The sequence below is a fragment of the Anopheles merus genome, chromosome 3L (assembly GCF_017562075.2).
Source record: "Anopheles merus strain MAF chromosome 3L, AmerM5.1, whole genome shotgun sequence".
In the NCBI taxonomy this organism is placed as follows: domain Eukaryota; kingdom Metazoa; phylum Arthropoda; class Insecta; order Diptera; family Culicidae; genus Anopheles; species Anopheles merus.
Genome location: NC_054085.1, coordinates 35,764,619 through 35,779,834, shown reverse-complemented (window position 1 = coordinate 35,779,834; position 15,216 = coordinate 35,764,619). Strand labels below are relative to the sequence as shown.

Sequence of the window (15,216 nt, the reverse complement as noted above, 5' to 3'; positions counted from 1 at the left end):
CCAAATGTACATTCGTTTAATTAGTAAATAAGAAGGCAATTGATGTGATTTTGAAGCTTGCTTTGCGTTATTTCTCTTGCGGTCGGAGCATCAGCGCGCAAAGAATTAGAACTGATCTGGGCAAGGTGACCAGATTGTTCTGTCCGATAGGGCCAAAGTGGATACATCTGCCGTCTTATCGGACGTCACACGATGCGTAGACTTTGGCGTAAACTGGATTTCAGCCCTACAACCCTATAATCTTTTGACAGGAAGTTTACGCTCTTCATTACAAATTAAGCGAAACTTTTTGAGTTAACGTCTCGTGTGACGTCCGTATTAGAAGGATAGATTCCTAAATCGAATGACAGTATTTTCCTCTAATAATATCCTCGCCGGTGAACCGGTAGAACTACAAATGAACCGGTTCGTCTGGTCACTCTGCCGAAGGCGCCAGCTCGATTGTTTTTGTTTCTAGCCTACTGCAACCATTTTACTTGCAACTGTCGGTGACGCCGGTTCGGAGCGGGAACTAACTCTTTTTCTGCAACTTCTGTGCGTGTGTGTGTGTGTGTGAGCGTTTCTATTGTGTTCTGAGGAATTTAGTCCGATTGTTAACATCTTATAGGGGTTTTGCTACAAGCTCACGTAAAAGAAAATACCAAAAACTACAAAATGTCCGGCATTGCTTCGTCCCGCCTTTCTGAGGAACGCAAAGCCTGGCGCAAAGATCATCCCTACGTAAGTTCGATCGGCTTGTTCTCCGGCCCGCCATTGCATGAAATTAAGACAATCACGCGGCATTTCTGCAAATGTGATGGTTTTTCTTTTGTTAAGTTAGTTTAATGAATTTCATGTGTTTGTTCCTTTGCTCTCTCTCTCTGCAGGGATTCGTTGCTAAACCGGCGAAGAATTTGGATGGTACGGCAAATATCATGAACTGGGAGTGTGCCATTCCTGGAAAAAAGGGTGTAAGTAGAGTAACCTTGTGTCTGTGCATGTTCTTATGTGTGTATGTGTGGAAAAAGAGAAAGGGGAGCTTCGTTTTGCGCTACTGCCTGTCCTTTTCCCGCCTTGTTGCTTGAATTATTTTAATTAATTATTTTGTTGAATTGTTTTTACGCGCCCGCGCCACAAACGTTGGTCGTGATTGTTTGTTGGTTGGTGCAGACGATCTGGGAGGGCGGATTGTACAAAATTCGCATGCTGTTCAAGGACGAATACCCGACCACCCCGCCAAAGTGCAGGTTCGAGCCGCCATTGTTCCACCCGAACGTGTACCCGTCCGGCACGGTCTGTCTGTCGCTGCTGGACGAGCAGAAGGACTGGCGTCCGGCAATAACGATCAAGCAGATACTGCTCGGCATTCAGGATCTGCTGAACGAGCCGAACATTAAGGATCCGGCACAGGCGGAGGCGTACTCTATTTACTGGTAAGTAAACATCCTACCACCTAGTGAATTACAAAGGTAGAAATGATAATTATCTTTATTTTTGTTTTCTTTTTCTTGTGCATTTTTTTAGTCAAAATCTGGCGGAATATGAAAAGCGTGTACGTGCGCAGGCCAAAGCAATGTCGAATAGTTAAATGATTTATTGTTCATCGTAATTTAGAGGCGATTGAATTAATGTACGGATAGAGTTAAGCGAATTTACAGACCCAGGATAGCTGGCAGATCCGTGTGTGTGTGTCTCTCTGACCGTTGAGTGCCTCGCATAGCTTAAGGACATTCATCTTTTCTTTGTTATCTCTTGACTAAAACGAGCGTAAAGAATAGTAGGGAAGCGGGAAGTAGCAGTTAGCATGGATTGTTGCCATAGCAAACTATGACCATAGCGACGATGCGTTGCTTCCTTTGCGAAAAGGAGGATAGTTTCGGTGAAATAGCAGAGAGCGATACCAAGTGAATTAGAAACAGTAAGAAAGGCAGACAGCAGAATGAAACTCAGAGGAAACTCAAGTGAAGAAATGTATCAGATACGAACTACCTTCCGAGCGATTGTGTGGACAAGGAGTGAGCTCTTTGGTTCATCAGTAAGTGGACTGGACATAATTTAACATAATAAACACTGAAATATAAGCAGCCACAATAGCTGGCGGCATACTCGTTTAATTCTTGAGCATAATTTTCTCTAGAACGACATCGAGGAACAGCGGAGATAGTCAACCTATTTCCTGATAATCAACTTGTGGTAGATGGAAACAACGAAGCTCGGTTCCGATCAATCCCGCGTAATTTGAAATAAGAAAAGAATGACAGAAGAGCGACAGCTGTTGTTCTAAATTTGTCCACTGCCAATCCAAATGTGTGATGAAATCAATATTTGGCTCTATTTTTATCAAGTAGATATTTCATTAAACAAATTCTTCGTATTTAAATAAAATTCTATGTATTTTATAAATGCTCTTGCACTGTCGATACAAGAGAGGGAAAGAAATTCCCCGCAAAGTTGGTCAGCCAGCGAACTCGATTCAGCGCACACTGTGTGTGCTGTGAAAGTACGCCACCAATGAAACTCGACACGCAGTGTGGACCTGTCATTGGTTGTAGAAATTCTGGCACCTCGCCGCAGCAGCCCCGATTGTATAATTTTCATTTTCCCAACAAATTGTCATCCGGTAGGTTTTACGTAATCAGTGTTATTTTACCACTTTCCTAGTTTTCTTTTAGCAATAAGTCGACCCATTTTCGAACGATCAGCTTGTGTGAATAATTCGTGCCTGTCCCCCCGTTTCGTCTTTAGATAATTTGTTAGAAAAAAAGAAGCAGCTCCGAAACTAACCCCAGAAAAGCATCCAACGCGCGACCGACCCGCCGAGGATGTTTTCGACAATGAAATCGCTCATGACCACCGCGGTCCGGGCGGAGCAGATGATGGCCCGTTCGTACGCGGCGAAGGCGGCGGCAAAGGCCGCGGCCGGAGCGCAGGGCAAGGTGGTGGCCGTCATCGGTGCCGTCGTGGACGTGCAGTTCGACGAGCAGCTGCCCCCGATTCTGAACGCGCTGGAGGTGCAGGGCCGCAGCGCCCGGCTGGTGCTGGAGGTTGCGCAACATCTGGGTGAGAACACGGTGCGCACCATCGCCATGGACGGTACGGAGGGTCTGGTGCGTGGGCAGCGCGTGCTGGACACCGGTTCGCCCATCCGTATCCCGGTCGGGGCGGAGACGCTCGGTCGCATCATTAACGTGATCGGCGAGCCGATCGATGAGCGCGGCCCGATCGACACGAACCTGTCGGCGCCGATCCACGCCGAGGCGCCCGAGTTCATCGAGATGAGCGTCGAGCAGGAGATCCTGGTGACGGGCATCAAGGTGGTGGACCTGCTGGCCCCGTACGCGAAGGGCGGCAAGATCGGCCTGTTCGGTGGTGCCGGCGTCGGCAAGACCGTACTCATCATGGAGCTGATCAACAACGTCGCCAAGGCGCACGGTGGCTACTCCGTGTTTGCCGGCGTCGGCGAGCGCACCCGCGAGGGTAACGATCTGTACAACGAGATGATTGAGGGTGGTGTCATCTCGCTGAAGGACAAGTCGTCCAAGGTCGCGCTGGTGTACGGCCAGATGAACGAGCCGCCGGGCGCCCGTGCCCGTGTCGCGCTGACCGGCCTGACCGTGGCCGAGTACTTCCGCGACCAGGAGGGTCAGGATGTGCTGCTGTTCATCGACAACATCTTCCGCTTCACCCAGGCCGGTTCGGAGGTGTCTGCCCTGCTGGGTCGTATCCCGTCTGCCGTCGGTTACCAGCCGACCCTGGCCACGGACATGGGTAGCATGCAGGAGCGCATTACCACCACGAAGAAGGGCTCGATCACATCGGTGCAGGCCATCTACGTGCCCGCCGACGATCTGACCGATCCGGCTCCGGCCACCACCTTCGCTCACTTGGACGCCACCACCGTGCTGTCGCGTGCCATCGCCGAGCTGGGCATCTACCCGGCGGTCGATCCGCTCGATTCGACCTCGCGTATCATGGACCCGAACATCATCGGCGCCGAGCACTACAACATCGCCCGTGGCGTGCAGAAGATCCTGCAGGACTACAAGTCGCTCCAGGACATCATCGCCATCCTGGGTATGGATGAGCTGTCCGAGGAGGACAAGCTGACGGTCGCCCGCGCCCGCAAGATCCAGCGCTTCCTGTCGCAGCCGTTCCAGGTCGCCGAGGTGTTCACCGGCCACGCCGGCAAGCTGGTGCCGCTGGAGGAAACCATCAAGGGCTTCACCAAGATCCTGAACGGTGAGCTCGACCATCTGCCGGAGGTGGCCTTCTACATGGTCGGCCCGATCGAGGAGGTCGTCGAGAAGGCGGAGCGTCTGGCCAAGGAGGCTGCCTAAGGAGGCCATGAACGACAGGCGTAAGGAGTTAACGCGCCCGTAATACTGTGACGTCGCCACCGTTTCGGCCTCGAATGGTGGGAGGGACCGTCGGATGAAGGGAGAGAGAGCCCGCGAAAGGGGGAAATCCTCCCAAGCCCCCTTTTTTCGGGTGGGAACTCTCGCTTCAGCTGCTGCACCACCACCCCATTCGAGGACGCAATGGGCGACAAAGCAGGCGGGCTGGTTAGTGCGTTAGTTGTAAGCGAAATCAGTAACACTCATCACCACGAGTAACGACAAGATCCATCAACCCCCCTCGCGGGGGTGGGACGAACCGAGCTGTGTAATTTGTTTGTTTTCTCCTGTGCGGAAATACAGAACCACCACGTTTGATCCGATTAAGTATCAGTGTAGATAGCTGTTCGAGTTGTGTTCGGGATTTCTTTTTATTTCCAACATTCGAAATTAACCTAGGATCGCCGTTAAACTCTAGCGCATTTCATGCTTCACCTTTCGCGGTATTGTCGCCGCCCGCAGGTAAGGGTTATCGATCGGTGCCGGCGTACTGACGCCGGACGTCTGTCCACTGCCACCGGCCGAAGCACTTGCCGTCGCCGCCGGAGAGTCGCTTTTCGATGCGGAGGGTGAAGCCGCCTCCTCCACCTCCTGTTTGGCTTCCTGGGACGCTTTGTCCTCCTTTTTCGGACTCTCCCCGTCCTCGTCGTCGTCGTCGTCGCCGGCGTCGGCCTCTTCTTTCGTTTCCGTTATGTCTTCCTTCCGGTTTGCCACCAGATAGTAGTACTCGAGCTCCTCGAAGTCAAATATTTGGTCGCTCGGGTTCAGTGCTTGCAGGTAGGGCGGAAAGGATGGTTTGCAGGCGATGAGCGGGAACATGGGGTTCTCCTCGTTGTCGAATAGCGTATCGATTTCGCTCGTTTTGGCCAGAAACTTGGTCAGAGCACGCTCTACATCCCGCTGCTGCTGTGCCGCCTTCTCCCGGATCACCTCGTACTCCGTCACCGGCTGTTTGTGGGTCTGGAATATTCAACACAGAGTCGTTAGAAAAGGTGGCGAAAGCGCAATTGCTGCTCCGCTGCTTACCGGCGTTCGTATGTATGCGTGCGGATCCGGGAACTGGGGCAGATGGCTGGGAATGTAGGACGGGTGAGGTATCTTCTGGCCAGCCTGCAGTATGGACTGCTGCTTCTGGGCCTGCGCTTGCTGCGGTTGGGGCAGCACGTGCCGGCCCTCGCGTTTGGCGAACGTGTCCAGTCCCCGGATGGAAATTCCCATATTGACCAGCGCCACAACCACGTCCCCGATCACTGGCTGCGTTCGTCCGGCTAGTTCACAGTAATTCCTAGCCGAGTGTCCCAGCTCAACCAGAACTAAAACGGGGAATGGGCAAGCAATTAGCGAAGAAAATTCAACCAAAGCAATGACCAGGGCGAAACTTACAGCTCTGCATCATCTCGGTGAGCGTTTCCAGGGCGTCCTTTTCGGCCGTGCTGAAGCCAGCCTCTTCCAGCTGGGACGAGATGGCAATCGTGAGGAATCGCCGTCGTGCCAATTGTGTTGCATTTACCTCAGCCATGGTGTGCCGGAATGATGGTCGATAAAAAAAAACCGGCAATTCAATATCCGAGCTGTGTAATCGCCAAACAAAGCTGCGGTGATTCTGCCCGTAGGATTGTTTACAATCTCGCTTGCTTGTGTTGTGACAGCTCCGACAGTGACAGTGGGCGCGTAAACTGTCAAACGGCGCCATTTTCGTCCGAAATTCGAAGAATGCCATGACAATGGAACGTTCAAAAAAGGGAGTCGGAATTCCAATGGTTTGTGTTTTATTGCAAAAATGCGTAAGTTTTAGTTAGTTATTTTATGAAAACGTAACATAACGTTAAATAAGATACAGGTACGTAATCGCTTTGGCTAAGCAATGAAAAAGTAAACAAGTGTTCAATAGAAGATCATTTACTAACAACTCCGTAACTTCCTACACGATCGCGAGCTCTTCCTATCCAGTTCCATAAAATTCCCTTATCGTTGTGTGGTACAAAGGCTCGCCTTTAAGAATTTGCGAATTTGAACCTATTATTCGCACCGCAACGTAATCCCCAACGCCCAACGGTCGGACATCGTCACGATCAGCCGCCCGGTCGGACCGAACTCGTCCGGCGGGAACAATAACCTTCACGTTTCCATCATTACGACCCGCAAGATCGGTTCGCGATCGTTTGCTGTAACCCTCGATCAGCACAAGCTCCGTTCGATCAACAAACAAACTGTTTAGCCGTTCCGCTTCCCTCCGGAAGGCTGCAATCATCCGGCGCAAACGCTCCTGCTTCACTTCCTCCGGTACGTCGTCACTGTACCGCCGGTGGGCCGTAGTTTTCTCGCGCATACTGTACGCAAACAGGAACGCAGCATGGTAACCCACCTGCTCGATGAGCGATACCGTGTCGGCAAACTCGGGCTCGCTTTCACCGCAGAAGCCACAGATAAAATCGCTGGAAAGCGTTGCGTTCGGTATGATGCGGCGCACTTCCTTTACCAGGTTTAGGTATGCTAAAATTGAGGAAGAAACCCATCAAAACACTCGATTTTAGTTAGAAAAGCCTTAGCATCAATTACCTTCCCGCGTGTAACCACGTCGCATTCGCTCCAGCACCTGCGTATTACCGGACTGTGCCGGTAAGTGCAGGCTGTTGCATATGTTCGGATACTTCCCAATCGTTTCCAGCACATCCACCGGGAAGTCCTTTGGGTGGGGTGACGTGAAACGGATCCTCATCTCGGGGACCGCTTCCGCCAGCTCGGCCAGCAGCTCGGCAAACCGTAATCCCCCGACCTTACTTTTGTACACGGTGCGGAATCCGGGCGCCAACAGCGTCGCCTCCTTGGGGGCATCCTCCAACGATCCGTCGCTCGTGTCACGGTAGCTGTTAACATTCTGCCCGAGCAACGTTATTTCCCTAATGCCTTCATTTTCCAGCTGCAACGCTTCCTCGCGGATCGATTTGATCGGTCGGGACCGTTCCTTGCCGCGGGTAAAGGGAACGATACAGTACGAGCACATGTTGTCGCATCCACGCATGATGGAAACGAACGCGGTCTTCGATTTACGGTCCAGCTTTACCGGCACCACGTCGGCGTACGTTTCGTCGAGCGAAAGTAACACATTGATCGCTTTCTGTTCCCGCTGGCCGATCGCCAGCAGGCGGGGCAAATCCTTGTACGCATCCGGTCCGGCCACCACATCGACGGAGTGCTCCTTCTCTACCAGCTGCTTCTTCAACCGTTCCGCCATACAGCCCAGCACCCCGATCTGTAATGGTTTTTCGCCGTTCGTCTCACGCTTGCGTTTCAGCAGGCGCAAATGTTTCAACCGATTCCAGACCGTATCTTCCGCGCCTTCCCGGATGGCGCACGTCATCATGAGCACGATGTCGGCTTCCTTCAGATTCACCGTTCGGTGGTACTCGTGCGCTTTCAGTATCGACCAAACGATCTCCGTATCGTTGGTGTTCATCTGGCAGCCGTACACTTCGAGGAAAACCTTCCGTTTCTGCCCCCGGAGCGTTTCGGGGGCGATGTACGGGATGGGTTTGCCCCGGTCCGCAATGTAGACGGTGGAGGTTGAGGTTTCCGTTGTTCCACGCAGGAAATCTTGAAACGAAGGGCCTTCCTTGAGCTGTTCTCGCTTCTGCAAACTGCTCGATGATGCGGTGCGCACGCACGTCCTGTGTGGTAATATCCTTCGACTCAATCGGACTAGTATCGAATTTCTTGCTAATGTGTTCATTGTATCTAAAAGGGGAAGAAAAGAAGCGATCGTAGAACTCTTTCTGCTTACATAAGATGTCGTGGTGCAAGGGTGTTTACTATCTTTAAAATGCCTAAAACACTGTTTTCATCCAATTCACCTATTTGTCGTTAGATTAAACTTATTTGAACCACTTTACACAGTATTTTAATCTTTTCTGTGGGAAAATCGATGGTTTTTTGATGCGGCTTTTGGTTCTAGAGGTTTGTTTACAAACAAACACGTCAACATGACTTTCTCAGCAGCTGTCTATTGGATCAGGGGTGTCCAACCTTTTGCTCGGGGCTTTTAGACTGTAGTGGAGTTTACCTAGAAGAAAGTTAAGATTTTTGTGTTTGCTGAATAGAAAAGTTTATTATTTTATGATTATTTACATGCAACCCACAGTTCGTATTAGAAAGATGGTCATTTTAACCCAAATTGGCTTACGTTTGATATACACCAACGGAAAATGTATGAGCTTTTGTATAAAGCTGCTGACAAAGCTTCGTTCCTATGGCAATCACAGCTTTTTGTGCAATCTGATGACTTGAACATAGCTCTGAAGTCCTGAATGTTACGAAATGTTGTTGTCTACTATCGTAGTTTCTTAGTAGGAGAAAGCCAGCGCTTTATATTAATTAATTCCTCTTTTTCCTGTACAGCAACCAATACTGGTCTACTGTTGCCAAGCTCTTTTAAATTGGGGTGTAAATGGCTCATTTAATTTTGCCCATAGTTTGATTATGATTCCCTGCTTATGGGGACTTTCGTTCGGGTAAGTAACCTTTCCATGTCATACATTGTAGGTATCCAATAGACCACTAAACCGCATCTGAGAATGTTTTGTTTAAAGTGTATTATCTGTTCATTTTCTTATTTTTCGCATTTCTAGCTTGCTGTATGGTTTTATGGGCCAATCCCGAGGTACAGTCGTCAACTAGCATGACTTCACAACATGCTTGTCATGGACTCAAGCCTCGTAAGGACAGAGCCCTCTAAATGTGGGACTATCCTGCTATTGGTAACCTATTAGTCATTGATTGCCAAGCTCCTTAGTCGTGCCCCTTATTGTTGTGCTAATTAAGCAGAAGAAGAACCTGTGGCTATAGAAATTGTACTAGAGACATGATAGATGTTGTTTGTATTACGTTATGTTGATGTTATTTATTAACTTATCCTTCACCTTATGTTTTCTTTACTAGCTGTATCCTTCACGATGATGTTCTGAATGTTTTGCTGTACTAAGTGGCGGATTTACACGAGTCTTTCTCAAATGTTGAGCGAGAAATTCTAAGAGAAATTCTAAGCTAGGGAAAGATTAAGAAGCAAACTGACTTGTTAGTGGAGAGTGGGTCCCCTTTTCGGGGTCTCTTGAGACCTCTGAGGTTCCCTGGCTATACTCCAGTTTAACATATCTCCAATTTGTTTGCGCTTTTAGATAAGATTATAAAGTAATTGCATTTAATTAGGGTTAAAGCAGTCACCTAGAAGCAGGCTACCTCATATTAAAAGTTTAACGGACATTTCTGGCATCAATTCCATTCACCCAAGTGCCCAAAACCAATCCGACCAGTCATACATACTCCCAAGTTGCTCTCTGGATCTTCCAGTCCAAATCTCATGATGCTAACGGTTTTCCTAAATTCTGGAAAAACTTGAAACCAAAATTCATCATTCGTTTGCAAATCTTTGTCTCACAAGCGTAACTTAAAACCGTCCCAGCTGTCCTTGCTTGAGGAAAGCTTGAGAAGCAAACGAATCGAACGAACGCCAGGATGCTGCGCGGGAAAATACCCCAAAACGGATCCGTCAGCGACCTTTTGACCCAGGTGCCAGGGTAGCCGATACCCACGATCTGCCGAGGATGCTGACCATTAAATTTGCATTAATGCAAAATCTTTCGCCAATTGTCCAATCTCCCAGACGGACTGGCCGGACTGGTTCCGAGTGATAAAGCGATGGTTCCATTGTTATTATAATCAAATTAAACTAACCTTCTTGCTACTGTCCCGTGAAAGCGTCACTGTCAGCTATTTGGGAGGAGCTGAAGTCTAAAAAAAAGACAACGGAAGACTGAATACAACGTGATTAACTATTTGGCAAATGTTGGGCTGTTGCAAAAACTATCCCATGACCAGAAGAGAAAAAAAAACATACGCACAACCATTCCTTCCCATAACAAGCCTCAGTATTTATTTCACATAAAGCATTCGGAACAATTGAGCGTTTTACGACTTGTTTTCTGTATTTAATTAAATTATTCCTCTACCTACCACCCCGGGCTCCCGGGTGCGCAATCGTTCGATGCGTATACGCGGTGCGTGAGGCACAAATGGAATTCAATTTGAATTTCGAATAAATAAAGCCATTCATTGGCCGGGAGTCGTCGCTGACCGGTAGTCCGGCGAGTTCTTGGGCGCGCACGAAGGGGTCCTTAACATCTTGCAAACATGCGTGCCCCGCTTTGGCAGTTGTGTGTCGGCTCGCTAGTAATCCGCATGTGAAAAGTGACCACCGCCCTGTCGCGATCCGGTCGCTCACCCTCCCAGCGTTTTTTTCTTGCCTTCTTCCTGAGGGTAAACTCCGGCGACATGTCCTGTGGGGTCACCGTGCCCATTGCTATTCCCGTTTATCTGTCATGCGTAAACTTTCCTTACGCATCCCCGTACGCTCCAGATGTACGTAGCTGGTGCGCATATCCTGTTTGACCACTGGGCGGTGGAAAATCTCCCTCCCCACCCTCTCGTTCTCGGTCCGTTTTCGTTTTCGAACGTTCGGGAAATAGGATTCCCATTAACAAGGTTGCAGACCATTGAAATAAATCTTGCCCAGCTTCCCGTGCGCCAGTAACAATGTAATTCTTCTCGAGGCAGAAATGCGTGTGTGTGTCCGACTTTTTTTTGTGTGTGCCTGAGTCTTAGATTTTGGACCACTTTTGGCGCCAAATGGAGGAAAAAGCCCCTCTGTTCACGGATCAAGAGCTGCCTAGGTACGGTACTAGGCTAGGTGTTGCGCGGTGTGAAAATGGTTGTTGTACAAAATGTGGGAAATGTTTTGCAAACGGCTGCAGCAAACGTATAATTAACGCACTACGCAATATTTGTGCGTGTGGTTCGGTTTGGTTGGTTTTGTCAGTTGCAGGCTACGCACACAAAAAATCCCATACCGTGGGACAAGTACGCAGGAACTCGAGACCAACCAAAATGACCGTTGAATAACGAATAAATTATAGGTTTCCAACGGTCTGATTTTGCTGCTGGACAGTTGCAGCTTGCAAATTCTGCAAGCCAGCAAAAAGGAAAGCCTAAGATGTAGAAAATGTGAGGGAAATCTCCGGGTGTCTCCGGGTAGCCGCGAACAAAATGGCCGACAGACAGACAGACAGCTTCGAAAGCTAAACTCTTTATGGGTTCTTGCTGCAAATGTTATGAATCCGTTAGTGCCTGAAGCATCCAAGGATCTAAAGTTGGTACATTAAAGTCACTATAACTTACTTACTTATCCGGCGCTACAACCGTTTTGCGGTCTTGGCCTGCCTCAGGAGTGTCCGAAATCGCTCGCGGTCTCGCGCCTTCGTCTGCCAGTCCGTTATCCCGGCCTTAATGGCGGACGCCTCCACGTCATCTTGACACCTCAATTTGGGCCTACCACGCCTCCTCTATCCTTGTCGAGTCACTATTACTATCTTGAATTACACTCAATCTGAAGAGCCGATAAGGTTAGACTTGATATGTCAAATGTATTGGAAATGTGATCAACTTCATGTACTAAGCCACTAATTACTCGTGCGCATGCATTATTCATTTCATCAACAAGTGCGTCTTGAATATGTTGAGATTATGCTGGGTAAGAATGCTGATATGTTTAGAGGCTTACTATCAGCTATGTTGTTCCAAATGTTTCACTGAAATTTAAAATTTGAAGCCAGAATCGTGTCGATACGAGTAGCTAGCAGTGTCATCTTGTGTCGTTGCCCTTGGCACAACATTTTCATTCGTGTCTATATAGAAGCAGCATCAGCTAACATCTTCACTACCAAAACCAAACAAAGAACGATAAACCTCTTCCCCCGTAATGCTCCCGGCCTTCGCAGCCACAACCACAAACCATCATCTCCAACTTGCGATGAAATCGCATGCATTCGGGCGTGTGCATCACTCGGAGATGCTATTTTTAATTTCCCGTGCCGTGGTTCCGCTCTAGTAAAAAAAGAGAAGAACCCCACCCGAGACACACGTGTGGACTACACGGATATTTCCGCTTTCGGTCGATCCGGGACCGGGGACAGCAGACGCAGACGGAAGCAGACAGATCTGGAATGGCAGAATGGCACAGCATTCCGGCGGGGGGGGGGTTGGCTAAAAATAGTAGCAGTAGTAACCTCTCAGCGTTTGTCGTTTCGTGCCCGGCCGAGTAGTGAATCGCAACGCAATCGATCCATCGCGTGGTTGCGGCTTTTGATGGGTTATTACTAACTGTTACTACTGTTCTATTGTGATGGTAGATAGAAGATATATTTAGCGAGAGGGGGAAATGAGAGGAGATAGAGAAATACATTTTGCTCTTGCCGATTGGGTCCGATTTAGCGCCAATTGGAATGTTCGATGGAATACTATTAGGAAGAAACATTAGTGAAATCAGTGAAATAACACCCAATTGAGTATATAAAACCCATGCTTTATAGCACTTAGAGGGGAAATTTTAACTCAACACACTTAAAATAGTGTTTAATAAGAAACAAATATTTAATGATGGTTCTTTCTAACTAAATACTTCATGTTAAAGGTATAATCATTTATATTGGTAACAGATAAACTTTCAATATTTTATGCAATTTTTAGCTTATCAGTTAAATCATTATTATCATTTACATTATTATTTATTTCCGATAACTCTATCTTACTTTGGTCTGTTTAATTTCCTCATGAAGTTCGAAAACTCAGTTGTGTTCAAGCTCAGGTTTGTAAAGCCTTATTAAGCCTTACTAAGCAATCATGGGTATATTACAGTAGTTTTAGAATATGAGAAACATAAGATCGTTTTCTCTCATCAATGGAGTTTGATGGAACTTCAATGAAAAAGCGTTTCATTAAAAGCGACTCCCCTCCCTCCCTTCCCCAAGCATGCCACAATACAAAAGCATTCCCATGTAGCAAGTGCCCGCGTGGAGGCTCCATTATTGTATTGTCTCACCATCGCTTTTTGCACCGCTTCGCAATTGGTTTCGTAACTGCAGCGGCGCCATTTTGTACGCGCCAATTGGCCAGCCGATAACGGCGAGGTGCGTTTAATGCCAATTGTGTGATAGCGTGCATGTGTGCGTGTGCGGGGCCGCAAGTATGCAAATGCAACCGCGCGTATGCAATTTTGCTCTCCCGCCCCAAAAGGTGCAATGCGCTGCAGCAGTGCATGCGGTCGGTCGCTCTGTCGGTGTGTTGGTGTGCCTGCAGCACGGTGCATGCAGTTTGAGCGGGACCGGTTTTTTGCTCCGGTGCAATGCTGCATTGCAATTGGACGAACGAGTTGTTTACAGTGCAAGTGCGAATGTGCAAGTGCATTTTTGATTTACTCTTTTTATGATTTGCCTCCTGCGTATGCAATCGTGTGCTCGCGTCATATTGCTATGGTGGACGTTTGGTTGTCACGCTGGGAAGGATTTTAAAAAAAAGAGAAAAGGGTCAAACATAAAAAAGCTCCAACGAGCAAAAACAAAATGAAGTAAAGGGAAGCATTAATAGAAAATAAAACCAAAGTGCGGAAAGAAGGCAAACGTCGACCCGTCTCACCAAAGGAAAATAGAACAAGGGTTTTGTTGTTTTGCAGCACAAAACCGTGTGTAAATAATCGTGCGGTTCTCGTCATGCCTATTCGTTCCCCTTTGTAAGTTTTGGGGCAATGAATACATCCTGGCCGTCCCGGGAAAGGAATAGACAAACCAATACTGGCATCGGCTAGTAAAACGGCTCTCGCGGGTAGCGTTTCGATTCCCTTTCGTTCGCTCCGGGGTTGTTTTTGCGTCCGCCAAAAGAACTTCGCCAATAAACTCCTTTCCACGACACGCCAGGACAATAGATGAGAGGGTTCTTTGGGTACAGGACAAGCATAGAAATTAATGCAAAACTAACCGGACCGAATGTCCTTTTTCGCATAACAAAGATTCCTAGATGGGCCCCGCGGGTTCGTTGTCTGGGTTCGCACGGGCACAGCGATCCATCGGCCTAGACGTTTCCTATTCAAGCCCTTTGCCGAATCCTGTACTGAAGCTGATCCAAGGGGGTTAAGAGGACATGTTTGTGCAGAAAAAAAGGGTTTTGCACGTGCAAAAAAGGTAAGAATTAGTTGTTGGCTGTTTGTTTATAGGAATGGTTGGGTTTGAATTGTACATATGAGAAGAGTGCAGCGCTTTCAAGCGAAGACGATGAGTTGTAACATGATAGAGAACTCCTTTTATTCATACAGGTATTAGTCTCAAGTGTTCCGGTCCTGTCTGGTTTCTAATCGGGCTCGCTATCTGTGACTTATGACTGTATTGTCATGAATCCAGTGGGTATTGTGAGTTATTGATGTCATTCTTGTCCTCTCTATCCGCGAGTTTCGCCTTGGCAACGTCTTGCCATTTCACAAATGTCTCTAGAATACGATCAACATCTTCCAGACGATTTCGGGACGTTTTGTTCCGCACTGCAGCCCATATCGTCCCGGTCCAAGATCAGGGAAACCGGAGTAACCCATTTGAAATTTGCTACACGTCCGTCCTGGATTGGAATCAAGCAAACCCGTCCCGATAGAATGGATGTGCCTCCGAAACCTTGACCTCCAAATTCTCATGACCCTTTAAAGTTTTGCGCAAGCAATACGTTCTTTTTTTTGTTGGGAAATTCTTCCTTTTAATGAATACATCTTTCCTGAGATGTAAATACTTCAGTTAAATTCACTTTCTTTAACGGAATAACCGCTTCGTTTCGATGTTTTCTTTGCAGCATTGAAAGGGAACGGATGCTGCCATTCGAATTGTGGCCTAAACCTAATGAATAGCTGAGCCGGTCGAAAGAATTTTGGGCTGCGTCCGAGAGGACGCTTTTATCTAAATATTGCAACACATTCGCCTTA

At 48.1% G+C, this 15,216-nt stretch overlaps 4 protein-coding genes across 5 annotated transcripts; 2 read left to right on the top strand and 2 right to left on the bottom strand.

Moving 5' to 3' along the window:
• The first annotated feature begins 35 nt into the window (after positions 1-35).
• On the top strand, positions 36-2,093 carry LOC121600273 (SUMO-conjugating enzyme UBC9-A-like). The gene is made up of 4 exons (XM_041928718.1): positions 36-720; positions 867-950; positions 1,150-1,412; positions 1,504-2,093. Exons 1-4 carry the CDS (start codon positions 655-657, stop codon positions 1,565-1,567), a joined length of 477 nt encoding a protein of 158 aa, XP_041784652.1. The 5' UTR covers positions 36-654; the 3' UTR covers positions 1,568-2,093.
• A 406-nt stretch (positions 2,094-2,499) lies between these two features.
• LOC121600261 (ATP synthase subunit beta, mitochondrial-like) lies at positions 2,500-4,715 on the top strand. Its single transcript, XM_041928702.1, has 2 exons — positions 2,500-2,599; positions 2,725-4,715. Exon 2 carries the CDS (start codon positions 2,802-2,804, stop codon positions 4,314-4,316), a length of 1,515 nt encoding a protein of 504 aa, XP_041784636.1. The 5' UTR covers positions 2,500-2,599; positions 2,725-2,801; the 3' UTR covers positions 4,317-4,715.
• LOC121600266 (transcription initiation factor TFIID subunit 8-like) lies at positions 4,208-6,014 on the bottom strand. The gene is made up of 3 exons (XM_041928708.1): positions 5,757-6,014; positions 5,400-5,686; positions 4,208-5,333 (listed from the first exon to the last, which is right to left on the bottom strand). The coding sequence occupies exons 1-3, from the start codon at positions 5,890-5,892 to the stop codon at positions 4,788-4,790; spliced, it is 969 nt and encodes a 322-aa protein (XP_041784642.1). The 5' UTR covers positions 5,893-6,014; the 3' UTR covers positions 4,208-4,787.
• A 125-nt stretch (positions 6,015-6,139) lies between these two features.
• LOC121600290 (CDK5RAP1-like protein) lies at positions 6,140-8,405 on the bottom strand. Of its 2 annotated transcripts, none has more exons than XM_041928747.1 (3): positions 8,184-8,405; positions 6,933-8,108; positions 6,140-6,866 (listed from the first exon to the last, which is right to left on the bottom strand). In XM_041928747.1, exons 2-3 carry the CDS (start codon positions 8,101-8,103, stop codon positions 6,316-6,318), a joined length of 1,722 nt encoding a protein of 573 aa, XP_041784681.1. In that variant the 5' UTR covers positions 8,104-8,108; positions 8,184-8,405; the 3' UTR covers positions 6,140-6,315. The 2 variants fall into 2 exon arrangements, with proteins under 2 accessions (XP_041784681.1, XP_041784682.1); XM_041928748.1 differs by having other exon boundaries at positions 6,141-6,866; positions 8,225-8,405.
• Between the last annotated feature and the right edge of the window lie 6,811 nt (positions 8,406-15,216).